General features: G+C 53.8%; 1 protein-coding gene across 4 annotated transcripts in view; it reads left to right on the top strand.

Moving 5' to 3' along the window:
• The window catches only part of LOC135281208 (ankyrin repeat and fibronectin type-III domain-containing protein 1-like), a 247,641-nt gene that overhangs the window by 30,872 nt on the left and 190,082 nt on the right, over window positions 1-26,687 (top strand). For 2 of the 4 annotated variants that reach the window (XM_064389883.1, XM_064389881.1), the window contains exon 1: window positions 18,107-19,050. The exons of 1 other annotated variant lie outside the window; for it this stretch is intronic. In XM_064389883.1, coding sequence (XP_064245953.1) covers window positions 18,932-19,050 — 119 coding nt within the window. In that variant the 5' untranslated portion in view covers window positions 18,107-18,931. Of the gene's footprint in view, window positions 1-17,080; window positions 17,220-18,106; window positions 19,051-26,687 lie in introns of those variants that run through there. One more of the 4 variants, XM_064389882.1, reaches the window with a different exon arrangement.

Below are 26,687 nucleotides of genomic sequence, written 5' to 3'. Positions count from 1 at the left end.
GTCCCCTCCTCCATGCTCCCACAGTGGAGTTGCAGGGTGAGCTCTTTCCTTGAGAACTGGGAAACTGCAAGCACTGCCCCAGTCTCTGATCCCCCATGTAGCCCTGCTGCTTTCTGGATGAAGGTGGGAGGAGAGGAGGGAGTAGCAGGAGACTGGAGCTGTTGCAGGGTGCATCCCCAGGGGGGGAGTGATTTATGTCCCCATGGTGTGTGGGGGCACAAGAGGGCAGCTAGGCACTGCTGCTCCTATGGCTCTGGCACTTGTGAGACTGTGATGCACTGCTGGAACCCCTCATCTGTGCTGAACCCTCCACCCTGTCTTGATCCCATTTCCTTCTGCCACCCCACCTCTGTGTGCTCTCTTCACTCAGCACCATCTCTCTTGGGTGGCCAAATAACTGTATCTATCTCCTGGAAGTTCCATCTTCTTGAAGAATTCTTCATTTTCACAAGGATTTTCTCCCAAGGAGGATAGACCTCGTGCTTTTGGAGCATTGGGTACACCTCCTGCTGAAGGAGCATCTGTCCCCCAGTGCCCTGTGGGAGTTGCTGCTGTCCCTTGAACTCAGTCACCTGCCTGCCCGCTGTGCTGCTGGGCACGGTGATGGATGGTACCACATGGGTGGGCTGAGAGAGACTTCACAGAGGCTGCTCTTTCTCTGGTGCTATGAAATCTGGTTCTCCTGGGGCTTCTGCTGTGAGCTCTATGCCTGGGTTACAGCTCTGGGGAGAGAGAAGACGCCTGTGCAGAAGATGGTGGTTAAGACATCAAAGGCGTTGAAGCGGGAGGGATGTAACAAATATGGTTGTCATGGGGTGCTTCCCTCTCGGTGCTGGGAGTGAGCTGTGTGAGATGGAGAGAGGTGCTCTGCACAGAAACGCGCTCTGGTGGTGTCAGAGGCAGCTGAGATGTCAGAGATGTCAGGATGACAAGGTGTGATTCCCATCTAAGCTCTTGCTAGGAAGTGCTAGCTCTGGCAGGGAGAGGCAGAGCAGGGTTCTAATCCCTTGGGAATGAACAGGAGGCAGATCACTAAGGCTCTTTTTCCTTTTTTCCCCTCCCCAATGCTTGTAGTTCTGACCTAGAAATTCCTTACTGCATTTGCTGAGCTGGCTTAGTTAAAGACTTGAGTAATTTCTGGAGGATTAATTATTCAGAGAGTGTGGGGAGGGAGGGTAATGTCTACTCCTAGCACTGTAGGCCAACCTGCTCATGGTTCTTGGCTTGTGGACAGGTGCTGGTCTGTCCCTGGGTGTCCCAAGGGCAGATCTGCTGTGCAGGTGCCTTTTGGGGAGCACATCAAGATGTAATTGTGTCTTGCTCTGGTCCTTCTATTTGTTTTCACTCTGTTTAAGCATAAAACCTAATTCTGGTCTTCAGTGACACAATTTCAGCTCGTGCTGCTGTTCCTTCTCCCTGGAGGTCCTGTGGCTGATATCCCCAAGGTCCTGTCTCAGCCTCCCAGTTTGGGGTGGGCACCTCCACCTTGGCCAGGTCTTTCACAGTGGACCTTGGCCACAGGATCTCTGGAGTCCCCTGGGGAGGCACTGCCAGCAGCAGATCTGCAGAGATCTGGTGGTAGTGCTGGGGTTTGGGAGAACCTTGTTCCCTGTCTCTGTGGGTGGGGTGGTGCTGGTCCTCCCTGCAAATCGCTTCCCAGTCTATCCAGAGGCACTTTGGAGGGAGCATGCAACATGCTGCAGTGTGGGTAGTACTTGCTCCTTTAAAGCCACGTTGTTGTGCTCAGGATCATTCCTCAGATGTGCAGTGACAGCAGCTGTTTTTCAGGTTGCAAATAGCTCCATGCCCTGGAGAGTGTATGGAGGAATGTATTCCCTTGATCTCCACGGGCTCTTGATGTGCTGATGAAAGCGGGTTCCCTGTTTAACAGCAAAGTAAGGGCAGCTTGACAGTTCGCTCCTTTCTGTGCTTTTCCCATGGTGTTTCGGGAGGAAGCAATGTGAAGAGGCTGTCAGCAGCCCTTGGACCCATCTGCAGTGCTGGGGGGTGACTCGGGGGCTTGGTCCTTTGCTGCAGTTGTGGGAAGGTGGGGGAGAGACCCAGAGCTCTGCTGGGTTCCCTGAAGCCCTGCCAAAAAGTGCCTGGAGAGAACATGAGCTCCTCAGGAGAACTTCTGCAGGGAGTGATTGTGTTGCTGTCTGTTCCTCAGCACAGGGGCTTTGGCAGGAGGCTGAGTTTGTCCTGGACACCATCATACAGGCACAGCTGTCACAGCTGGAGGAGCCCAGGCCACCCAGGGTTCTGCAAACCCCCTTTTCAGAAGGCAGTACCCGAAACGTCTGTTTCCCTGACCTGTGTGAACAGACAGCTTTGCTGGTAGTGACTGCAATGCTTGTTGTTTGTGTTTTGGCAGAATGATTGCAATAAACAGTGAATGATTTATTAATAACCTGCAAATAGCTGCTCACCAGCTGAGCAGGGGGATGTGTTTGCGCTCTCTCCTTGGCCACAGGAAGCTGCCAAAAGCACCAGTGTTCGAAGCTGACACGTTCAGCTGACAAACTGGGGTGTGCAGCTGCTGGGCCTGCAGTCACTGGGTGCTGAGGCTCGCCCCAAACCCAGCTGCTTTCATGGGGCAGCACCTTGGCTTTGGGAAGGGCTGCTCTGCTGGATCCATGCTGGCTCTCATAGTAGAAGATTGTGGAGGTGAGGAGTGCTCTGCCTGCAGCAGCCCCGTGAGCTTTGTGAGTGCTGGGGGACGTAGGTGAGGAGCTGCTGTCACCCCAAAGGCCAGCCCAGGGCAGTGCCTTGCAGCCTGCCCATTTCTCCCACACTGATGGCAGGAGTTGCCATTTCGCACCAAGTTGTCATCTCAGGCAGTGTGCAAGTATCACCTTTCCAGTTTTTCCAACATCTGTGCCTGTTGGAGTTTGAAAATTTGTGGGCATCCTTGCTTGGATCAGAGCAACTGAATTTTAGCTGTTATTTCCTTCTGTAAGTCCACCTTCATCTGGGTCCTGCAGGAGCTTTCACACAAGCTCCTGAACCATGAGGAGTTTAAAGGGAACGGGGAAGGGTTGGGAGAGGACGTGAGTGGCTCAGCTTCACCCTGCTACGGGAAGCTGGGACGATCTGGAGGATGAGGACAGTGGTGGGGAGTGAGTGAAGGACAGGCTGTGTTAATGGAATGGAACCCAGCCCTGTGGCATGGGGAACGACACCACAGGGTGGTGCTTGGCTGCATGGGATGTTTCTAGAGCCAGGCTAGGACTGTGGAATGGCCTTTCCAAGGAGCAAAGCACTATATAACAGTGAAAGTGGTGGGGGCAATTGCTTCAAGCACCCATCTCCAGGTGTGTGCAGCCTGTGGGAAGCAAACTGCACCTGAGATCCACTGCAAAGGAGTGTTACCCATGAGTGTAACCTTCCTCCAGACATTGTGTGTTTGTGAAAGCACCTGGATCTCTGCAGTGGAGCCTGGCACAGCATCCAAGCCAACAGGCTCCCTTTGGCAGCTGTAAGTCCAGAGAGCAGGAAGGAGTGTGAGATGTGCAGGTGGCTGGACTGGGAAACTCACACTCAGGACCTGGAAATGCTCCCTGCATCTGTGAGCGAGCCCAGGGTGTCAGCTCTGGTTCCCTGGGAAAATTGTCTGCAGGTGCCTTGTGATGGGTGGATGGGTTTGCTCTGCAGAAAAGGCTCTGTGGATGCCAATGGGATCTTTCCTGTGTGAACTCTTCCCCTGCATCTGCTTTCCCTGGACAAGTCCAATGTTTTACTGCTCAGGTTCCATTGTGAAGGTGAGGGGGTGTTGGAGTCCAGTTTGATTAGTCTGTGCTGCTTAGGAAGTGGCACTTGCTGCACCCTTGATAATGCTGTACTAAACTGGGTCATCTCCCATCTTTGGCTCCCCAAAGCCATGAGATTCTTTAGCATATGATGTTCCTGATGCTGTGACAGCCTGTGCTCCTCTGGTCCCATCACCCTGGGTGGGGGAGCCGGGGTTAATTCCTGCCTGCTGTCAGAACTAGCAAGTGCTTTGCATCCCAAAGTGCCACGGTCTGGAGGGGGACAGCTGTGTAACTCTCTCTTCTCTGAGAAGGAAGACCCTCTGAGGTGTTGAGCTCCCTGCTGCCCCTGGCCTGGGGCTGTTTGTCCTGTCCCTGCAGCCTTGGGAGCCCCTGGATTCCAGTGGGAAGCAGTGAGCATTCCTTTGCTTCTTCCCTTGGAATCAAGGTCTGCCTCACTCTCCACAGGCATGGCACGGCTGTGTCTGCACATTTGCTTTACTGCTAATGGAGCTGCTGCTTTACCCATTGGCTCCTGCATCCAGAAAGGGCTCACGAGAGCAACTGCAGCTTTTCCTTTGCTCCACAGGGCCACTCGAATGCCTGGGTAGCTGCAATGTTTGCTGGATTTCATCAGATCAAAGGCGCATCTTTCTTAATAGCCTGTGTAATTTTTTTCCAAAGGGACCCATTGCATTAAATCTTTAATCCAGCCAGCTGCTAAGGGAGAAGAGTCAGTCTCCCTGCCTTTGCTGTGGAGCTCTTGCACTGCCCTGATGTTACCCAAGAGGCTTTCCCCTTTGGAGTAGCTGGAGCTGGTGTAGTTGGAGCCTTTGGGGTGGCAAATGGCCTTGTTGCTCCTCTGCTTTCTCCCTGTCCTTTACTGTAATCCACATTCACTCTGTGTCAGGGAAGCAGGGTCCTCTCTGTGTTGTGTGCACTTGGGTCACATCAGTCGGAACAATGAGAGATAAACTGTGTAGGATTTGGGATGTGCTGTTGCAGGGCTCCTACCAAAAACCCTGTTCCAGCAGATTGCTTCTGCTTGTGATTTCTTTTATTTCCATGCTCAAAAATCCTTGCTTGTCCCAATTTCTTAAAGAGTTTCAGGGCTGCTGACTGTCATTTTTTGGCAGCTTTTTTCATAAAATGCCTTTCGGAAATGAGGTGACATTTTGCTGAGCCTGGTGCTGCCTGCCCTGCTCCTGGGCAGGGGAGAGGGAGGGCTCTGCTAACCCAGCTCACGCTGTCCCATCCTACTTGTGCTGATTTGACTTTTATGTTGCATTTGCTGCATGCTCTGACCTTTTCTTCCTTCCCGTCCCCTGCTTTCTGCCCTCACAGCGTTCTCTGTGAGGCAGGAGTAATTTGGGAGGAAAGCCTCCTACATTTTTTGTGCACAACCACGGGTGCAGCTGTTGGCTGTGCTGGCAATTGCCTTTGATAGACATTTGCAGGGACAGTGACCCGTGAAAGAGTAAATCAAAGACTCAAAGCTGGTGCCTGGGAGGCACCTTAATCTGATGTGTTCCTCTGCAAATAGTGGGCAGGTAACAAAGACACATCTGAAAATCAGGCCGAGTTCAGCAGGGGATGCAGCTTCCCAAGGAAAAGGGGCTTGAGGATGGCTGGACATCTTCAGACTTGTCATAGAATCATGGAATGTCCTGAGTGGGAAAAAACTCAAGAGGATCATGGAGTCCAACTCCTGGCCCTGCACAGGCACCCCGACAATCCCACCCCATGCATCCCTGAGCTCTGGCAGCCTTGGGGCTGTGACTGTTCCCTGGCGAGTCTAGATATCACTGGTCACCAGAGCTGCGAGGCTGGAGGGAGGTTATTGAGCTTGGATTGCACAGCTTGGCTCCTGCAGCTGGAGTTCTGCATGAGGCTTTTCTGTGGATGAAAAAGATGCTTTGCATCTTTATTTATTTATTTTTAATTTTTGTGTTATCCATTTTTATTTGCATCTTGATGCCCTGAAACAGCCTTAGCTCTGAGCACCTCTCTGTGATCTCATGGCTGGATTCTTGGGATGCCAGGACCTAATCTGGGCCCAGAGGAGTACTGGCCCTTACCAGAGCTGGACTCACTGCCTATGTCTGGAGGTGATTCAGGTGGATTTCAGCCATGACCAACCTCCCAGGCCATGGCACCCGATGTGGCAGAAGTACCCCATAGGTGACACCTGGCTCAGACACTGCCATTCCCGTGCTCTGGGCTGAGTGTCTGTAGCAGGAAAGCTGCTCCAAGTGCCAGAGCTGCCCTATCATCACTTCATCTTATTCCTGAGCCCTGTGGGGCTGCTTGTGCTGTTCCAAGAGCATTCATCCATGAGCGTTCACAGGTGTGGCTGCTCTGCTGGCAGCTCCCATCTCTGCCTGGCTGGGACAGCACCAGCCTGCCAGCACTGACAGTGTGGCCTGTCTGATGTCCTCTGGTACTTCCCACCTTCACTGCTTGTTTGCAATTTTCCTTGCTCCATGCATGAAATGCAGAGTGACCTTTTAAAATGTGTTCTTCTGCATGTGGGTGAGGGAAAGGTGAGCTTTGGTGGAAAGTGAATGGCTGGAAAGACACAGCTGAGTTGGAACCATGGCCCAGCTGGGCAGAGCCTGAGGATATTGGAGTGAAAAAGTTCCAGACTGGTTTTGGCAGCCTGAATGCTGCAGGGCAGCACAGGGTGGCCTTGCCCATCCATGGGAGCTGGCTGCCCTCGCTCTGTGGCCCTCCTCTGTCCATGCTCTGCAGCAGCTGATGTGAAGGAGCCCCAGGGGTTTGCTGAACATCCCCAAACTGCTGCTTCCTGTGGGGATGCTGTGGGCCCCAAGATGAGGGCAGAGCTGTGGTGGGACCCATGGAGATGAGCAATGTGAGGCTGCACCAGGGAAACCCATCAGCTTCTGAATTTAAAATGTGGCTGCCTGTGTTCAGCTTCTGCTTTTTATATGTTGCCAGAGGGACGCTGTGGGCAGATCTGGGTGATTTGGAACAACTCTGAAGAGAATGGTGAGGGCTCATGATTTTGGTAAGGTTGTGACTTCTTTTTCTAGAATTTCTTTTGAGGCCTTTGGGAGTAAAGAATTCTCCCTGCATGTTCCAGGCCCCAGCTGACACTTGTGGATGTGGACTGGGGGCTCACAAAGGTGCCAGCTCCTTCCACTGCAAGTGAAAGCTGAGGTGGGTTTGAGGGTCTGATAGTGGATGAGACCGTGATGTGACAAAAGGGCAGAGAGCTGCTGCCAGCGAGCTGGGGATCAAAGAAGTGACATTCAGCACTGGACAACTTGGGCTTAGATGCAATCTTCCTTTTTTCCTTCCTTTTTCTTGTTTTCCCCCTTTTTCTGTTGAGGTGTTACAGCTGGGGAAACATCTCCTGTGCCCTCAAGCCAGCCTGGCACCAGGTAGGGAGCTTTTGGCAACTGGGATAACCATGCAGGAAAGTAGAATCCCAGGATGGTTTGCGTTGGAAGGATATTAAAGCTCATTGCATTTCAGGGTTCCACTACCCAGGGTGCTCCAAGCCCTGCCCAGCCTGGCCTTGGGCACTGCCAGGGATCCAGGGGCAGCCACAGCTGCTCTGGGCACCCTGTGCCAGGGCCTGCCCACCCTCCCAGGGAACAATTCCTGCCCAATATCCCATCCAGCCCTGCCCTCTGGCAGTGGGAGCCATTCCCTGTGTCCTGTCCCTCCATGCCTTGTCCCCAGTCCCTCTGCAGCTCTCCTGGAGCCCCTTCAGGCCCTGGCAGGGGCTCTGAGGTGTCCCTGGAGCCTTCTCCTCTGCAGGTGAGCACCCCCAGCTCTGCCAGCCTGGCTCCAGAGCAGAGGGGCTCCAGTCTGGAAGAAGCCCAAGAGCCCTTCCTGAGAAAGCAGCACCTGAGCTTTGCTGCAGGGCTGAGGGAGGGGACACGTCCCGATGTTGACGGTGTGGGATTGCACAGTGCCGAGCCGCACTGCTGAGCTGTGCCTGCCGCTGGCGGCCCAGCCCTGAGCCCGCGGCCATTGCCGGGCCCTGGCCCGAGGCCTGGCCTCTCCCTCCAGCTCATCTGCCGTGGCTGAGCCTGGGCGCCTCCGAGCAGGGCAGGTTTGTGCGGCTGTCATGGTGCTCCCCGTCACTCCCACCTGTGTCTGCTGCAGGCCTGGGGCAGCGGGGGAGCCGGCTGTGCTGCCAGGGGGAGGCAGACAGTCGGATGGGGCTCTCCAGCACTGGGGGCCAAACCCCAGCTCCCCGAGCTGCCCGAGGGGCTGGCAGAGGCGGCTCGGCTGCTGCACGGGACACTGCAGCCGCTCAGCCCTGCAGGAGCCGTGCTGGTCCTACCCTCGGGCTGTGTGCTGGTGTCTCTGCACGCTGGGCTGAGCAACTGCTCACAGGAACGTGATGGACAGATCTTTGGTGTACTTCGAGTTTTCTTCCTCATAGTAAGGGATACTAAGGGATGGATTCCTTGGCATTTTAGCTGAAGACAACCTGGGTGTTCATACTGATGAGAGCAGATGTAGTAAATAGCCTGTTCTGTCACACACTTGTGATGCTGGTTTTAGGTATTTGACAGGGAGAACCACTGACCTCAGTGCCTTGTGCTCCACCATCTCCTCTCACATGGCAGCTGGTAACATGTAGAAATTTCCATTTCTAATTCACTTCCTCTTTTAAGCAAAAGGTGTTTCCCTCCTGTCAGTGGTTGCTGTTTCCTAGCAGTGGCTGTGCAGAGCACATGCTGTAAGTTATTTTTCTCACCACATTGACATCATGAGGTTGGAAGTTTGGAGGGTTTTCTGCTGTGGGACGTGGCTGAGATGCTGGACCTTCTTCTTCCACACTGCAGGCAAGGTGTGCTCTGCTTCCCCTGTGTCCTGGCACAGCTTGACACACCCCAGTGGGGTGTTCATAAAAGGTGTGCCTTACAGCTGTTGCCCCCTCTCTTTGGGGAAGAGCACTGAGTTCTGGTGGGAGCCCAGGGCATCTTTGACCCCAGCTGTTTGGCAGAACCCCCCTTGGCTAAACCCTCTGGCCAGCTAGCACTTAAATGTTGGGGTTTGAAAGTGCTGCATGTGCAGTAGTTATAGTGCCTTTCCTGGTGTGATGCAGGCTCTGGCAGGATCCTAGGATGCTTTGCAAGGGCTGGAGTGTTGTCTCCCTACAATTCTTCAGTGCACAGCTTCTCATTGCTCATCCCCTGGTGGGTGCTGGGACAAGGTTCAGACCCTCAGCCCTGGAAGGAGTCCCCTCCTTCCCCTGCCCCTGTGCTGGGTCCAGTGCTTGCCATGGGATGAGTCAGCTCACTCCAGTGCTGAGGCAGTGTGGTTGGACTGGGTTGTGTTTTGGTTCTTAGCAGATGAGCTGAGCTGAGTAATTTCTGCTCCTTTCTGCTGGTGGTGTGAGTTTCGTAGTGTGACACAGACCTGTCCCACAGCCAGTTCCCATCAGCCAGCACAGACACCTCCCTGGGGTTTCCCTTTGTCAGCACAGCAGCATCCTTTGAAGGCAGCAGCGAGCTACAGGTGGGAATGGAGGTGAGAAGAGCTGATGCTGCAGACTGTGTAGGATGGCAGGGTCTCTCTCCTTCTCCTCATCCTTTGTCCACAGCAGCAGCCTTGGTCTCACCACGCAGGGCTGTGGAGTTGGGTTTTAGCCATGCACTCCTGGCATGAGCATGTGGAGCAGGTTCCTGGAAGCAGCCGGGTTCCTCAGTGCTCATGCTGGAAAATGGAGGATCTCCTGGAACCCCAGTGTGTGGCTGCCCCATGCAGAGCTAATCCCACCAACTTCCAGGCCTGTGGGTGTCCCTGAGGTGCCAGAGCTTAGGGAGCTGATGTGAGTGCCCCAAGCAGCTCTGTGACTGGAGCTCTGTCCCTGCTGCCTGCACGTGGGCTGTGAGAAGGGGCAGCAATGCCTTGGAGCTGTATAGCACCAGAGTTCCTCTCAGGTAAGGAGTCTCACCATGCAATTTCTCATTTTGGTGGCACTGACCATCGGGGTAATTGTCTTTGTCCTGCCCAGTGGGGCTTTAAATATTTTACCTATATTGTGAAGGATCGGATGTGATTTGCTTTGTCAGTTGTCTTATTCTCCTGAAATAAGTCAAAGTATTTGTTTTCCTTTGGGTACTATTTGGGCTCTGTACTCTGGCAGTCCTGGAGGTTTTAATTTTACACAACTAGCATTTCAGAAGTTGTAGAGGTTTATTTTCACTTTGTTTTAATTAAATTGCTATAACCTGGGGGAAATCTTTGGCCTTAATTTAAATGGAAAGCCTTATTTTGAGTAGACCAAACATCCCTGTCTAGCTGGTGATTGTGCTGTTCAGAGTTTTGACAGGAAAAGTTAAAGTTTTACTCCAGGCTTGAAAGTTTGCAATCATTGACTGCAACAGGCAGGGCCAGCTCAGTGGTGTAAGAGGATTATGTTAATCTATTGTTTGGGGAAGAAGTAAGATTTTAATAGATTCTGTTTTGATGGAGAAATGAAATAATTACTGCTTGAGAGGTGAAAAGAAAATGGTTGGAAATAGAAAGGGTGCCTGGTGTTGAATCCTGGGCTTGATGAGGATGTCTGCGCCCCTCTGGGCCAGTGCTTCCTGAGGGATGTGGTGCTTGTTTGGGGAATAGGGAGGATTCAAATTCCCCTGGGGTCCAAGCACCATCTCCTCCTGGGACAGCCTCTCTACCACACCAACCCCAGCTGCCAGGCTGGGTCTGCTGCCAGTGCTCAAAGGTCCGGCTTGAGTTGTGAAGCCCTGGGAAGGAGAGGTGCTCAGGACTGTGCCTCCATGGCCATAGGATCAGTGGAAGGACTTCATAAAAGTCAGAGAGAAGCTTGAGCCTGTGGATGAGTCATTTCCCAGAGAGGCTGTGGCATATTTGGTGATTTTTCCCTGTGAGGGTGGGCAGGCCCTGGCACAGGGTGCCCAGAGCAGCTGTGGCTGCCCCTGGATCCCTGGCAGTGCCCAAGGCCAGGCTGGGCAGGGCTTGGAGCACCCCGGGATAGTGGAAGGTGTCCCTGCCATGGCAGGGGGTGGAACGAGATGGACTTTAAGGTCCCGTCTAACCCAAATCATTCTGTGATTCCCTGATTCTGTGATTTATCCATAATTCCCTTCCAAGCAGGCCATGCCAAGTGCTGAGAGGTGAGATGGTCATCCAGCTCATTTTGTTGTGTATGAGGTGGTCTCCTATGCCTGGCTGTTAATTGAATTTTGATCCCCCTCCCTGCCCTGGTGAGCCTCCTGAGGGGACATCCCAGCCATGGGCAGTGCCCGGCAGTCACAGGTGGTTTAGGAAGCTGTGGGCACACAGCTGGGGTGAAGGGAGCAGCAGAGGCTCACTGAACAGCCACCAGGAGGAGTGGGGACAGCACAACATGCAGTGAAAGTTGTGTGGCTGGGGTGGCTTTGCCCCACGAGCTGGCAGCTGGGCACAACCCCTCCGTCCCTTTTCTGCTTCATCTTTGCCCAGCCACAGCACTGTGAGTTCTGACCCCTTTTGGGAAGCCTCTGGGGGAGGGGTTGTGTGCTTGCTAAGAAAACCCTTGTAACAGTTCCCCTGGGCGTGACAGGGGTGGTGGGGGACACAATTTTCAGGAGCCAGCTGTGGGAGGGGGCTGCTCCTCCTTGGATCTCTGCTGTCTGTGGGATGTCGGCAGCTGCATCGATCCAGTCCCCTGCTCTCCCAGCCTGGAGACTGCTTGCTCCATATTGATTATCATTTTTTTTTCTGAAGGCTGATGAAGTTTGCTGGGCTCTAATTGCATGAATTATTCTCCTTTCCATTTTCTGAAACCCTTGATCATGTTAATGCATTTTCCAATTTTTGCTTTGGGTTTTGCCAGGGCTTGTTTTTCAGGGAAAAAGAACAACTGGTATGCAGTGAGCTGGGTCTGTTCCCAGGCTGCTTGAGTAAGTGGGGATTATACATGTCCCAGTTTGTCCCACTTGGGCAGGATGTGGGGGGTTTGTCCCTTTTGATTTGAAAGAATGATAGAATTACAGAATGTTCTGACTTGGATGGGGCCCATGAAGATCATTGAGTCCATCCCCCAGACTGCACAGACACCCCAACAATCCCACCCTGTGCATCCCTGAGAGAATTGTCCAAACACTCCTGGAGCTCTGGCAGCCTCGGGGCTGGGACCATTCCCTGGGGATCAAATGAATTTTGGGTGGATCTCAAGCAGTGTGGGGGCAGAGCCAATGGGGCCACACTGGGGAATGGCTCAGCAGAGACAGCACCCCTTGCCCATCAGACAGCCCTGCCAGCTCCAAATGTCCTCAAGTTACCCTGCCTTTGTTTCTCCATTGGCTATGTTTGCTCCCATCACCTCACTGCTGATGTTTTAGACTTTCTTAAGTCCTTTTGAACTCAACAAATGATTTTTAGGAGGTATCAACCAATTTTCTCTCTTTTTTTTTTTTTTTTTTTGTCACTTAGCAAGCATTTAAAGGCCTGTGTGACCTCCAGCTGCCTGTGCTGCTGGCTGCTTTTCCCTGCCCTTATCTCTTCCCTGCAAGCCTGAGCCAGGTTTTTATGCAGCCGTCGGGGAGCAGCACCAGGGACAGCCCTGCTTTGGGAGGTAATTATCCCTGTGTGCCCATGATTTAACTGCACAGTGCTGCCAGTGGGGAGAACCTTTTGAAGTGGGATGAAATAACCTGGCGATTTCCATCCGGGGGTTAAAAAGGGAATTGGATTTCAGGAGCATGCATGTCCCATGCTGCTCCAAAAAGGGATAGCTGCTGGTCAGCTGCTGCAGGTGGGCTAGCACTGCATCAGCACCAGCATCTCTGTGCTGGTGGCTGGGGCTGCCTCTCTGCTGCCATGCTGGATTTGATGGTGATTCCACTTCTCTTCCTGGGTGCTTCTCTGGGAAGGTGAATTTTCATAGAATCATGGGAAGGACCCACAAGGATGGATCATGAGTCTAATTCTCAGCCCTGCAGACACCCCAACAATCCCACCCTGGGCATCCCTGGCAGTGCTGTCCAAACGCTCCTGGAGCTCTGGCAGCCTCAGGGCTGTGCCCATTCCCTGGGGAGCCTGGGCAGTGCCAGCATCCTCAGGGGGAAGAACCTTTCCTGATATCCAACCTGACCCTCCCCTGGCACAGCTCCAGCCGTTTTCTGTCCCTGGTCACAGAGAGCAGAGTTCAGAGCTGCCCCTCAGGAGGAGCTGCAGCCCTGGCGAGCTCTGTGCTCCATCTCCTCCAGCTGAACAAACCAAGTGCCCTCAGCTGCTCCTCCTGTGGCTTCCCCTTGAAACCCTTCCCCATCCTTGTAGTGCCGTGCTCTCCCTATGTGATTCTATGTTATTTCCAGGAAAGAGGGTATTTTAATTTAATTTGAGAATGAGGGTATTTTACCTTAATTTGGGCAGCACATCTGGGTTTGTTGCTGGAATTAGAGAGGTTGTGCTAAGTGATACATTGGGTAAATCAGTAAATTGATGTGGCTGGCTCGTGGTAGGTACCGGCATGGAAGTGTGTGAGTAATGCAATAGAGCTGGCAATTACAGCAAAGTGCCTGCTTAGACTGAAATTATTGAGCCTCTTGCACACTCTGCACTTTATTACAGCTGTGTTGAGATGTAGCACTTCCCAGAGGGCCCCACAGCTCTGCCAGCAAGTGTGTCACTCTCAGATCCATGCTGTTCCCAGGAGTGGGCTCCAGGAGCCTCCAGAGGTGTTTCTCCAGGGTGCTGGGCACCAGAGAGGACCTGCAGTGTGTTGTGCCACTGTGGGCTCATGTTTGCACAGAGCATGGGCACATTTAGAATCATAATGAAATGCTTTGATGAATTCTGGATGGAATAATTTAGGTTGGAAAAGTCCTCCAAGGTCATTGAGTCCAACTGTTACCTCAGCACTGCCAAGGCCACTCATGTAGCCTCACAGAGAGGAATTTCTTTCCAATATCCCATCTCATCTTGCCCTTAGCCAATGGGAAACTATTCCCTCTTGTTCTGTCACTCCGAAGTCCCTCTCGAGCTCTCCTGGAGCCCCTTTAGGCCCTGCAAGGGGCTCTGAGGTGTCCCTGGAGCCTTCTCCTCTCCAGGTGAGCACCCCCAGCTCTGCCAGCCTGGCTCCAGAGCAGAGGGGCTCCAGCCCTTGGGACATCTCCATGACCTCCTCTAGGTTTTTTCCAATGTCTCTTGTGCATCTGTTTCTTAAATCAGTTCATACTCGCATTTAACATATTTCTTCACAGGCACATGTTGGTAATTGGTTTTGAACACCCTGTGAAATAATGTATTCCAATTTTATTTTTATAGCTGTCCCAAAACATTTGATGATTTTCTGGTACGCTGCATTAACCAGCAGTGAAAAATTTGGCCTCAGTCACTGTGGGTATGTTTAAAATAGAGTGGAAGAAGTTTACTTCCTAAACTCCAAGAATTAGTGCTTAGAATTAAAAAAAAAAGAAAAAAAAAGGTGTTTATCAAAATTCTTCTGAATTGGCTGAAAGATTTGACTGGGAGCTGATGTGTGACATCAGTGGCCAGTTTTCAGCAGTGTGGAAAATTCCTGCCCCAAAGTCCTTTGAGGTCCCCATGGTGCCTGCAGGTGACTTCCTAGGTAACTTGGAGGGGCTGGTCCCTCTCCAGCTGGCACTAAGGGGATCATAAGAAATTCTCTTCCATCTGACCTGAGGACACAGATGTTCTTGGAGGATTAGGAACCTTCCTCTCACCCAGTTTTGGGTATCTCATCAGGTATTTTTTCCCTGTGGGGAGAGGGACTCTGATGACAACAGATAGAAACTGGGTTACGATGAAATGACCCCTTTGCCACAGGACAGGCAGCAGTGCCTCCTATTCTGGCTCTGTTCCTGATGAGCTGCTCAGGCTCCAGCACCTCCTTTGGCCCACCTCGCAGCTTTTCTAGACTGTTCTGCTGTTGTCACTGCTCAATGTCACACATTCAGTCTAGGACTGCATTTGTGCATCCTGCTGGGCTCTGTTCTCTGCATTGCTGGAGTTCCGCTCTCCAGGTATCAGCCAGCCTGGGAAAGGGACAAAAAGAAAGGGAGCCTTAAACCAGCCAAGGTTTTGCTTATTGAGATAGGGTTGCTGCTCCCATGATGGCTTAAACCTGTTTTAGTTGCTTCCCCCACACATTGGGAGGTTGGGTACTGGTGAGCATCCCCCGTGCTGTCCTGGGGGAGGGATCAGCTGTGGGAAGCATGGCTGAAGGAGGAACAGGATGGGCTCTGCCTCAGCTGCTGAGTGGCTTTTAGGGATGCAGCTCCCCAGAAGAGTCAGGGCTGGAAGGTTGGTGTTTAACTGGTGTTGAGTGGTCTAGGTGTGGAGTGAGCCCTGGACAAATACAGTTAGGGTCCTTTTGGACTGTAAGAGCCGATGGAAGAGCTGTCAGCTCAACAGAACCTCCTTTTCCTCTTTCCCTCTTTCCCTGCTTCTGCCTATCCATATTTAAGAAGTGTAATTGGAGCAAAAGCTGCTTGGGAAGCCACAGAGATGTAACCAGATCTGGTTTGCTCACAATGGGCTCAGGAGCACAGGGACTGGGGGCTGCAAGAATGGTGCAAGGGCCACCTTCCAGGGCTCTCTGGCTTGTCCCACTGTGCTCGCTGGCCACAGGACCTGGCAGAGAAGCTTCCCAGTTCACACGTAGGGTGTCTGAGCTGCTGGGATGTAGCTCTGATGATTTCTGCCTGAAAAAGCACTGTGGTTGTTTGCAAGCTGGGACCAGTGCTGGTTCCCATATCTGTGATGGCTTCATTGTGTTTGGAGGGTTCTGAAATGGGGAATGTTGGTCTCTAGGGCCTAAAGCAGTATATACACAAGAATGTGTGAGATGACCCAGACAACCAGGCTGTGTTTGACTTGTGGATATTTTCTCCTCCCAAATGGTGCAGCTAGAGGTGTGAGATGTCTGTGCCGGGGCTGGGTGATGGCTGTGCAGCCGTGCTCAGCATCCCCCAAGTCCCAGTGCTGTGCGGGTTCTGATTCCTGCTCTAACATCTCCTCCACAGCTCCTCTTAAAAATCAGTTTATGTCTCTGCAAATTAAACCACTGTTTCGCTTATGAAGTGTTTCATTCCACTGATAAGTGGAAGTGGGAAGCTGTTGCATCGCTGAGTGCGTGGCTGCAAACCCCAGCACAGCAGATTGTTAATGTGAAATTAGAGAGTTCAGCAATATCTTGGCAGATTGCCTCTGCTGCCTAATAGGAGGCACTGAGCTCCTCTGGGAGCCAGTTGGTGTCACAGCCCTGTTTGAAGGGCTGACCACCCTTCTTTGAGCAAGGATGGGCCTGAGGGCTGTTCCATGTCCTTGGGGCAAAGGAGACAGCCCTTCCCTTGCCCCAAGGCACCAGAACAAAAGCAGAGGCTATAACTCAGGAATGATGTGGGAGCTGTGCTGCCTCTGCGCCATCACTGGTTGTGCTTTCAGCCAGATGGGTCCCAGGCAGCCTGGTCCAAGGTGACTGGGAGGGCTGTGGGGCTGGAATCCCCTTTTTGGGCACAGATGGAGGTGTTTATGGAGTTGTCTGAGCTTTCAGGCATTGGTACCTTCAAAGCCACCGTCCCCAGCTTATCCGGAGATTTCATGAAGGTGGCATTTCCTCCTGTTTGTTTTCCAAGTGCTGGCACTGTTGGGCTCACAGACTGAGCTCTGCAACCTTGTAGGGAGCCTGACTCCCTGCCAAGAGCTGTGGCTCCTACCTGCCCCCCACCGCAGGGTACTGCAGGAATGTGTGGTGTCCCTGGCTTAGGGTGTCCCCCATGCAGCTGGAATGCTGGGCAAGTCTCCCTTGCTCCTTGGATTTTGTGTCCACCAGTCTTTCGAATCGTCCTGCTGTTTTTTTTTCCTGAAGTCTTCCAAATTGCCCTTTTGTCCCCAAGCAGTTTTGCTTTGCAAATGCCAAAGGAGGATCCCTGAGGCAGCCTCGCTGCTGCTCTGTCCTCCCAGGTGGTGGGAGAAAGGGGGAAAGTGAGGGATTCAAATTAACGCCGCTCTTCCTCTCCACTCTCCCTGCTGCCCTGTCCAGCCCCCTCTCCTGTTGCCTTGGCATAGCCAGGAGCAGGTAACATCACCGCTGCCAGGTGACCCCGCTGTCCTGCTCACGCTCCAAGGTGTGTGTGCCTCAGCGCAGTTTCCTCCGGGAGAGCCGCTGCTGTGCCTTTTCCCATAGCGGGGAAACAAGAGTTTGTCCTTTTCTGCCTCCCCTTCTCTGATCTCCCCCTCGGCTGCTTCCAGCTGTCTCCTGCCGGCCCCCTCTGCTCGCCCGGTCTCCTCCGCTCTGCTCCGGCTCCTCTGACCTCCTTTGACGTGTTGCATTTCACCGTGGTCGGTAACGGGGAGCTGATGGCAGATAAGCGGGGTGACAGTGTTACCGGCTCTGGCTGCGCCGCACGGAGCCAGCCGGCGGATGCTGTGCCCTCGGCACAAGCCCAGCGATTCGGGGAAGCGCCCTGGACCCCTCCCGGCTGCGGCGGAGCCCATCGGAGGGAGAAGGTGGGAGCCGGGGGAGGGTGGCTGTGCGGAGCAGTGCGTGAGCAGCTTTATTTCCCCAGCTGCGAGAGGGGAGCAGCCCCGCTCTCCCTCCCCGTGTGTGCCAGGGAGGAGGTGCCCGGGGACCGTCTCCCTGCCCGATGGAGGTGCCGGCAGGGTCCCCCATGGCCGCGGGGCCCCTCCGAGCATCGCCAGCCCCCTGCTTTGTGTGCAGGTCTGCGGCGGCTCGCTCCGTTAGCCGGCATGCATGCCCGGAACGGGGAGCAGGGAGTGGGGATGGTGCAAACGGATTATCCCCCCCTAAAAAGCGCGGGCGGGGACGGTGACGGGGACGGTGACTCTGCCGGTCACACGCAGCCGGCGGGGGCGGCTGCCCGGTGTCCCTGGGCCGTGCTCCGTGGGGCGCACCCGGCTGCTCAGGCATTTAATTCCAAGGGGAAAGCTGAGCCAGAGTCTACAGGCAAAGAAAGAAAATAAGGGAGGACGGAAGTGGAGGTCAGGAGGGGCTTTCGGCACGGATGGCCGTCCCTGGTGGTGAGGGGCTGCTTGCAGGGGATGGCTCTAAGCAGGGAAATAGCAATGAATGCAGGTTTTTTATTTTTTAACATGGCATCCACACCAGAGGGATAAAAGGGTGTTCAGGGAGCCTGGGGCTCTGCCAGCTGAGTAACCACCAGTTTTCCTTGCTGTTTCCTCTCTTGGCATGGCTGGGAGTTGCCGTCAGACGCCCCTTCCCCTGGATATGCTTCACTGACTCGGTCTGGTTTTGCTCCGTGGGGCTGGAGCAAGGTTTGGGTGGTTTTTTCTGAAGCCCCTGTTTTTTCTCCGCCCAGCTGGCGTCAGGCGCCGAGGATGCAGAGACAAGTGCTCCTGACTAGGGGAGGGCTGGCAGGAGAATTTCCCTTCGGGTTCGCAGCATCCCCATGTCTGCTGTCTGCTGTGGAAAGGCTTTGTGCTGGAGCGTGGGGAGCAGAGCTCACAGGTGACCTCTAACTGGATCAGCCTCGCTTGCTTTAAATGCCTGTCCCTCTCCTTGGGCTCAGGTGTTTGGTGACAGGCTGGAAAGTCATGGTAGGTGGGTGCTGCTGGCAGCTGAGGGTGCCTTCTGCTCTGGAAAACAGGGAGGGAGGAAAACTGGTGGACTCTGAATAGCCTTGGGAAGAGCAAGCGGGGATCTTCTCCACGCTGTAAGAACAGACCCTTTGGAAATTCATCTGAGCAGCCAATTTCTTGGGGTTTCTCATCGCCTCTGAGATCAAACCCCATTCCCTTCCTCATCCGAGGGCCACCACAGCCACGCTGGGCCACCTACTCAGAGGGCAGCTCCTCCACCTGCCCAGTGCCACTCGCCGTGGGGGCTGGCAGACCTGTGCCAGTGCTACCGAGGGACTCTTTCCAGCGAGCACTTTTAATTTTTCCTCTTCCTTCTTCACTCAGCTCTGCAGCATCACATGAAATACCTGTGCAGCCGCCAGCTGCCCTGAGCTGTGACCTGCGCTTGGCTCAGGGAGACAGGACTTAGCACCCTCCAGATCCGAGGGCTCGCTGGAGCACACTGTGGACTGTCCAAGTCACTGGTGGTGGCTGAATTCCTGCCCTGCGCTGGGTCCCTCTGGCCCCGCTCCCTCCCGGTGCTGAGCGCACGGGGCAGCAGGCACAGCTGGGGTGTAGCATGCACGAGTGTGCAGAGGGACGCAGGGACACCGGCGGGAGCCATGGCTTCATTTGGGAAGCTGACGGAGTATTTCAGCCTGAGGAAGTCGAGGCCGGAGCTGCGCTCCAGGCGCTGGGGCCGGCGGAGTGGGAGCTGCTGCTGTAGTGTCACCGAGTGCAGGTATGGCGTGGCAGCACCCCAACTGTCCTGGTGCCTCCATGCGTGCCCGGGGGCTGTGGGGTGCATTTGCAATCCTTGCTTTCTGTTTACCTCTCTTGGGGCTGGGAGGGGGCTGGGAGCAAGCCAAGGGCTCTGGGAGCGTCACCCCGTTCCTGTCTGGGGCTCCCACACAGCTCATTGCTGCGGGATGTCTCTGGCAGGCTCTGTGACCTGGCATCTGTCTCTCTGCCTAGGGCACGTCCCGGTTGTCGGTGGCACATCTTGGGTGTCTGCTGGGTGACCACATGCACCTGTGCCTGCCTTCCTCTGCCTGGTGCTCTCTGTTGTGCCACTGCACTGTCCCCTCATTAGAGGAGCGAAGTCATTGCACCAAAATTGCCCTTCCCTCCACCTGCCCCGTGCAAAGATGTCTCTGCAGGGGCAGCAAGAAGTCGCTTCTCAGGTGAAATGAAATCTGTGTGTGTGAGGTGCTGATGGAGCCTCCTGTCACGTTGGAAGGGTCTGGGTAGTGGAGAGGGGAGCTCTTCTGGGCAGAGAGACACACGGCTCATCTGCAGCTTGTTTGGGGTATGAATTGATGAGGGGATCACAGTGGGGATGGGGAAGATGGCTTTTGGGCTGACTGGAAATTCTCTAGGAGTGTGCGAGTGCTCAGAGTTGTGTTGGGGGGGTTTGCACACATCCTTGTTTTGCATGTAAATACAGTTACTGCAATTAAGAAAATTGCTCTGTGCCTGGGTGGCTTCTCCTTGGATGTTTTGTGCAGCATGTAGGACAGAGCTAGCATTCAGTGCTGCTCTGGGCTCTTCCCCATTTGTGTGGGCTCAGCCTGAGCAGTGCATCCCCAAGTCTCCTGCTGACCTGCAGTTGGTGCCTCCCTGCTGCTGTGGGGTGTAGGTCTGTGTAGGGGACACACAGGGCAAAAAGTGACACCAAGGCGTTCGCTTACCTTCCTCCCTGGCTGCTGAGTACTTTGTGCTCTGTAAAGGTAATTAAAATATCTACAGATTCAAATGAAGTTGGAGCCCCTCCTGCTGCTGCCTGTGCTGCTGCTGAGACAGTGAAGCGTGCACAGCCACCGCTGTCTCCCCTCTTCCCTCAGTGGCTGAAGAGGAGTCGCCTCTTCCCCGCTCACTCGTTTCTCCGGAAACATTCCTGGCAGAGCCAGGAGCTTTGTTCTGTTGCTTTTTGGCGTTGTGGACAGAAGCCCTGGTTTCTGCCCTCAGGTTTTTGCTGTCCTGCTGTGGAGCTGGGTGTGAGGAAGGTCTGTTGTCCAGGTGCTGCTGGGCACAGGGCGTGCCTTTGCTGTGTGCAGCCAAGCATGTGCCAGTGCCTGGCCCAAGGAAGAGGAGGAGGTGCCACCCCCATGCACAGGGTGCTACTGTCCTGAGCCTTGGGGTTTGGAGTGAGTTGGGTGGTTTTCTCTGCAATGGGAGATGTTGTGGTGCCTTTCTAGCTCTGGGACATGAGCCGTGCAAAGGTGGCATTGATGGTGTGTAGCTCGCGTACCAAATTTTCCTGGGGATGCTGGCTATGGATGTGGGACTCTGAGCAGCCTGCTCTGGTGGAAGGCATCCCTGCCCATGGCAGGGAATGGAATGGGATGAGCTTTAAGGTCCCTTCAGCTCAAACCATTCTGTGTCTGAGTTGTCCCCTCATGCAGGACTGTGGCTCACTGTGCATGAGATGTGGCCACCAAGGCCACTGCCCATCAGGGCTTAGTGCCGTGTGGGGCTGATGGACCCCCTTCCCCCAAGCAGAGATCCTGTGTGTGCCCAGCTGCTCTGGTGTGGCCAAGCTCAAGTTGCACGGGGCTGTGTTCTGCCTGTTTGGCCCCTGGGCCATGCAGCTGCTCCAGGGCAGCTCCAGGGCAGCTCCTCTGGGTTGGATGCGAGTGTGTGGACAGATTTCCTGTGTCCCTGACCCCCACAGTGACAGGGCTCGAGTGCACCTGTGGATACCAAGCCCATTCCCTTGATTGCTGCAGCTGATTATGAAAGTAAAACTAAGTGTTGATTGAAGTGTGGGAAGCTTTGAAATCAGTGTCACTTGTCACCCCAGCTGCTTGAGCTTCTGCCTGTTCCCCCCCACCCCCCAATGTCTGTACCTTGAGAAGCCCCAGGAAATCTCCATGGCTGAGATCCAAAAGCCAACACAATGCAGCTGCTGCAATGTCTGGCCCTGCCCTTGCTCTAGATGGTGCTTCTTCCAGCTCTGCTGATCATCTTTCTGCTTTTACTTCATTTCCTCACTCTGTTGTGGGCAAGTGAGGCAAGGAGATAAGATCCTCAGCTCCCACATTTCCACATGCATGGAGATGCCAGAGGTCCTGCAGCCCAGGTTCAGTGGGGTGATGTCTAACAGCCCTCAGCAAAGCCCTGCCCTGGTCTTGCTCAGGGCACCAGGCTCCCACCACACTTCCCAAGGCTGCATAATCCCCTGGGACCACAGGGAACAGACGTAGGCAGGTACTCAGTCGAGAGCTTGCACTGACTGGAGTTATTAAATTCTAAATATAGTGGTCCCACGCATTCTCATAGGACCCAACAGAAATCAGCAGGTGTGCAGTTACGGTTTTAAATAATATTCCTGCATTTTTAAACTACGCCTCCAGATAAGGCAACATGAGTGAGCTGGGATGAGTAAGTCTGCTGGGCTTGAGAATTTGTGAGCTCAGACTTGTGCGCAGAAGTGGAGCCCTGCAGGAGATCATCTCACTCAAGGTGCTTTTGGGCAAAGGCGCTGCTTGCAGGAGCTCTTCAGCCTCTGCCCCCTGCTCTGCCCCCAGCTGTGGCACAGAGTGTGTCCCAGCCCTGTGCTGCAGGAGGGGCTGTGGCACGGCTGCCTCCTGTTATTAAGTCATCGCCTGGACAGTTGTCCCAGGGCCTGGGATGCCCCAGGTGTGACAAACCAGGGGATCAGAGTGTCCCCTGGGCAGCTGTGCTGGGACAGGGCCTGGCAGTGGGAGTGAACGCCCCAGCCAAGCCCAGCCCAGGGGAGAAGCTGATTTAATTGCAGCAACTTTTTTTCTGTCTAGCAGGGACAGTGATGGATGAAGGAGAAACTCCAGGTGACAGGCTTGAGCAGGGCTGCTCCATGAGGGATGAGAGCCCAGGGCATGGCAGGGATATGAGGATTTGTCTGCAGAACTGGGTGCAGGTGCCTGTGAGTGAAGCACAGGAGGGACTCAGGGTGGTTGCTGAGGTCTGGGGGTTGTTCTTTATGTTACCTTGTGGTGCCAGCCTTGAGGTACTTGTGCCCAGCTCTGTGTGTTGTCTGGAAAAGCACAGGGGCTCCACTGCGGGATGGAGGAGAAAGGGATGGGAAAGGCAAGTTATACTATATAGCTCTTCTTTAAGTGAGCTGTTTGTAAACTGAAAGGTCTGGACAACTGATTTGGGGTTCCTGCAGCTTTTGCAAAGTGGATGAGGACATCAGTGTTGTGTTGTTGTGCTGTCACTGGGCTAGGAGAACAGCGCTGCCTGCTGTGAATGAGCCAGGGGGGTTCCAGGGTGGGCTGGAGCTCTCTGGAGAGTCGTGGCACTTCCCAGGCTGCTGTTTGTGCCAGGACTGCTTAGCAGTGAGCCAGGCTGGCAGAGCACTGGGCTGGGCCCATGGGGGCCTGCTTGGATTCTGGGAGGACAGGGATCCCATGTCAGAGTTAATGGGTGTGGGAGAATTTCTCAAGGACTCTCTTGGAGCTGCTCTCAGTCTGGGTGCAATGCAGGAAAGCAGAACTGCCTGAGAAGGCCAGTTCTATCACCACAGAGGTGACCTGCAACAGTAAATAATTAATTTTAAAAATCATTAAAAATTGCAATTGAAAGTTGTTAAAATCCCAAGTCCCATCCAGAGGTGGCTTTTGAGAGAAATTTCTCCTCTAGGCAGGGATTTGGGGACTGAGTCAGTGGCTTTCACTGTTGGCTCAGAGCTCTTCTGATATAGATCCATTCCCTGGGTTCAGGAAGTTGATGCCTGTTCCCTCTTTGACCTCTCCCCTTCTCTGTGGTCCCCAGAGCCCCACAGGGTCCCCACAGAGGGGCTTTGATGAGCTCCTCTGGAGATCACTGCCTGGTTATGGAAAAGAAGATATTCAGGGTATGGGAATAGAGGGGGAAATTTGTGCCAGGGTTTGGATCATGCATTCTGCTCCTGGGGGCACCTTCAGCTCTGGAGGCAGCAGAGCTGACAACCCCAAAAACCTGAGGGTGAAGACCCTACGTCCTCAGTGGGCTCCAGGAGAGGAGCTTTTCTTCTGGCTTGGGGTGGCCTGAGGTATAAGCCAGGGAAGTTCAGTGTGGGAAAGGGAGAGGACTATGGCTGTGCTGGGCCTGCAGGGTGGCAGCTTTAGGGTTCCGCTGCCTTTTTTCTCTCAGTACCCGAACTGGAAGTTGGTGTTAATTAACAATGAATTAGATTGTGTAAGAATCAAATTACGTAAAAAATTCCAAGTTGCTTGGCCTGTTTTTGCCATGTCATTAGATGATTTCCAGCTGAAGGAGGGGTGCTTGGGGTCATCTTTGCACTCCTGGGGTCAGAGGTGGGTCCAGGTGTTCCTGTTGCTCCCAGGGTCAGAGCCTGTCCCAAGCCTTGTGGGAAGCTGGACCAAGGAGCTGCTTTTTGCCATGGGGGGCTGTTACCTCCTCTCCTTTAGGGGTCTGTTCCACACTGATATCCTGATTCATGTCCTTGCTGTGCAGTGTGATGGGCTTTGAGGTGGGAAGGGGTAGTGGGGAATGTTTTCCTGGCAGGATTGTGCTTAGTTGTTTTTGGGTGCTTAAAAATATCTCTTCAGCTCTGACAGCACGTCTGTGTTCAAGCACATGATTGTGGTGGGGGGCAGGAGGAAATGGCAAGTTTTGGGGCTGGGAAATTGTACTGAGGGAACAATTCCTGTGTTAGCAGCACACAGCATGAGCCAGGTAAAGATGGCACGTAAAGATACCCAAAGGGGCAACTCTGTGGGGCTGTCCTACATGGCTGAGAGTTTGACTGCCTTTTGCTGCTTTGTTTTTGGCACATTTTGAACAAAACCTTTCTGCTTCCAAATGATGTCGATATGGAAAGATACCTGCATTTTAAAGGAGAAAACTAGTAAGGAACTTGGAAGTGTTTTGGGTTAAGTGGAAAGTTTACACTTGGAATTAGTCAATAAAGCGTTTGTGACACTTAGACTCCAAACTTCCCAGTGCTCACACCTCCCTTGCCTGCTGAGATGCCAGCAGGTAAATGTGTGTGGCTGCCTGGATTCCCATTTTTTGCTGCAACAGATCATTGTAACTTATTAACAGATCGATGTCCATGGCCACTGCATGGAAGTGGGCAGTGCTGGTGCTGGAAGTCCTAAATCCAGTGTTGGTGACTCAGCCCATGCCTGCTTCACAGAGGTGCTGAGCACCCATTAATCCTCTTAACTGGAACAGGCAGCCCAGCACTTCTGCAGTTTAGCTGGACAGGAATGAGGGAAAGAGCTCCAGGAGCTGGAGCTGGGAACTTCACCCTCATTCAGCTGGAGGTTGGGAATCTGATGACAGGTGTTGGGGTGCCTGAGGCTGCACAGCTCTGTGTGGGGCTGTCTTCAAGGGCAGCCTGTGTCCTCTTGGGTGAGGCTTGTTTGAAATGATGCTCCAAAGGCTGGAGCCCCTCTGCCATGGAGGCAGGCTGAGAGCTGGAGAAGAGAAGGCTCTAAGGAGACCTTAGAGCCCCTTCCAGTGCCTAAAAGGGGATTATAAAAAGAAGGAGAGAGACTTTTTACAGTGCAGACAGTGACAGGACAAGGAGGAATGGGTTTAAACTACAAGAGGGGAGATTCAGATTAGGTATTGGGAAGGAAATGTTCCCTATGAGAGTGGGCAGGCCCTGGCACAGGGTGCCTACAGAATCTGTGGCTGCCCCTGGATCCCTGGAAGTGTCCAAGGCCATGTTGGACAGGGCTTGGAGCAGCCTGGGACAGTGGGAGCTGTCCCTGCCCATGGCAGGAGGTGGGATGAGATGGGCTTTAAGATTCCCTCCCAACCCAATCCATTCCATGACTCTGTGCTGTTTCCCACCTGCCCTGTGTGGTTTGGCCTGGCGGGGTCACTTGTGAGCCCCATCTCTCTCAGTGCTGGAGTCTGTGGTGGCTGCAGGACTGAGCCTTTCTCCCCTCTCCTCTGTGCCAGCCTCTCCCCAGGCTGTGTCCCCAGTGTCTCATGACGATGACAAGCCATCAGACGTGCACAACTGTGAGCAGAGTGGCAGTGCCACGGGAGGAAATGACATTTAGCTTTTGTTGCTTGATTGAGCTGCCTGGGTTTTGTATATTAAACCCAAAGAAGCCTTTTGGCTTTGTTCCCGCTCCTGTTTGCAGCACCGTGCCTGGGATCCAGCAGGAAGGGGCTTGGGGAGCAGCATGAGAAAAAAAATCTGTCTCCCCATCAAACCTGTCCTTGCAAGGGCCCTCTCCACCAAATCTTGACTTATCCTGGTTCTCTGTGGTTTCTGTGCTCTGGTGGACACCTGGGTGCATTCCCAGGTCCAGCCCCCACTGATATGGTCTCAGTTCCACAGAGCTCCTGGTCTCACTCTGGGCTGTGGCTCTGTCCCCTCCTGTGCTGTTGGGGTGCAGGGGGAGGTGATGTGGACAGAGCCAGGGAAGTTCTGGGCCTCTGACTGTTCCTGCTCCTCAAAAACCTGCTCCCATGGCTGTGTGTAGAGAGATGTTTAAGATCTGTCCCATAAAAGTGCATGTATGTGTGGCCTGGGAGCTGGTGGGGAAAGCCTCTTGGATATGACAGACTTGAAAGCGCATCTGAGCCCTCAGGGTCATCTTTTTGGGGTTTGAGGTCATGTTTTAGGTAAAGACAAGACTTGCACCCACTCTTCTCCCTTTCTGCCTGGCTTCCAGTTTCCTTTGAAGGCCAGTCTTTGGGATGGGAGATGAGCTTGGGAGCTGCCTATTTTCTGTACAAGCTGAAGCTCATCTTTGCCTGGATTAGGCAGAAAAAGATGAATGGGCATCCTTTATTTTGGAGTGGTAGTTGGATGGGTAGTGGGAGGAAGGGAATGAAGCTGGCATTAAGGGGAATTACAGACATGACTGCAGAGCTGGCTCCTCCAGCAGAAAGCCTTGGCCTGTGAGTCACACTTTGCTCGAAAGGCTGTTGGGTTCCTAATTCCCACTGCTTTGGCACTGAGTCACAGCTGGGTGGGGGCGCAGGTAGGAAACAGAGGCATCAGCAATCCCCAGGGATCCCAGACAGCAGTGGGAATGTTAACAGCTTCTGGGAGAAGTGGTTAACACGGGGAAGATTCCCAGTGGGGCTGTTCCTGAGTGCCCTTCTCTGCCTGCAGGGCAGTCTCTGGGGACTGGAGGGGACACCTGTGAGCCCCCAGGGTGCAAGGGCACACTAGGCAGCCCAGCTCCTGGCTTGGGTGGCAGGGGTGGCTTTGTCTGCCCCAGTGGGGTGGCATTTGGGGGTGCCCTGCCAGGCACAGGGCAGCGGTGGCATGCTGCCTGTCCCATAATGCCTGGGAAATATTCGGCTGCATCGGCATCACCTGGGGATGAGGGGAAGTGTGTCCTTGGATCACATTGAGCTGGATGGCACATGGGGACAGTGGAAGGATGGCCGTGTCAGAGCTGTGAGTGCCCATGG

Source organism: Passer domesticus, chromosome 15, assembly GCF_036417665.1.
Source record: "Passer domesticus isolate bPasDom1 chromosome 15, bPasDom1.hap1, whole genome shotgun sequence".
Classification (NCBI taxonomy): domain Eukaryota; kingdom Metazoa; phylum Chordata; class Aves; order Passeriformes; family Passeridae; genus Passer; species Passer domesticus.
The sequence above is the reverse complement of the archived record's forward strand: the minus strand, read 5'-3'. Positions and strand labels throughout refer to the sequence as shown.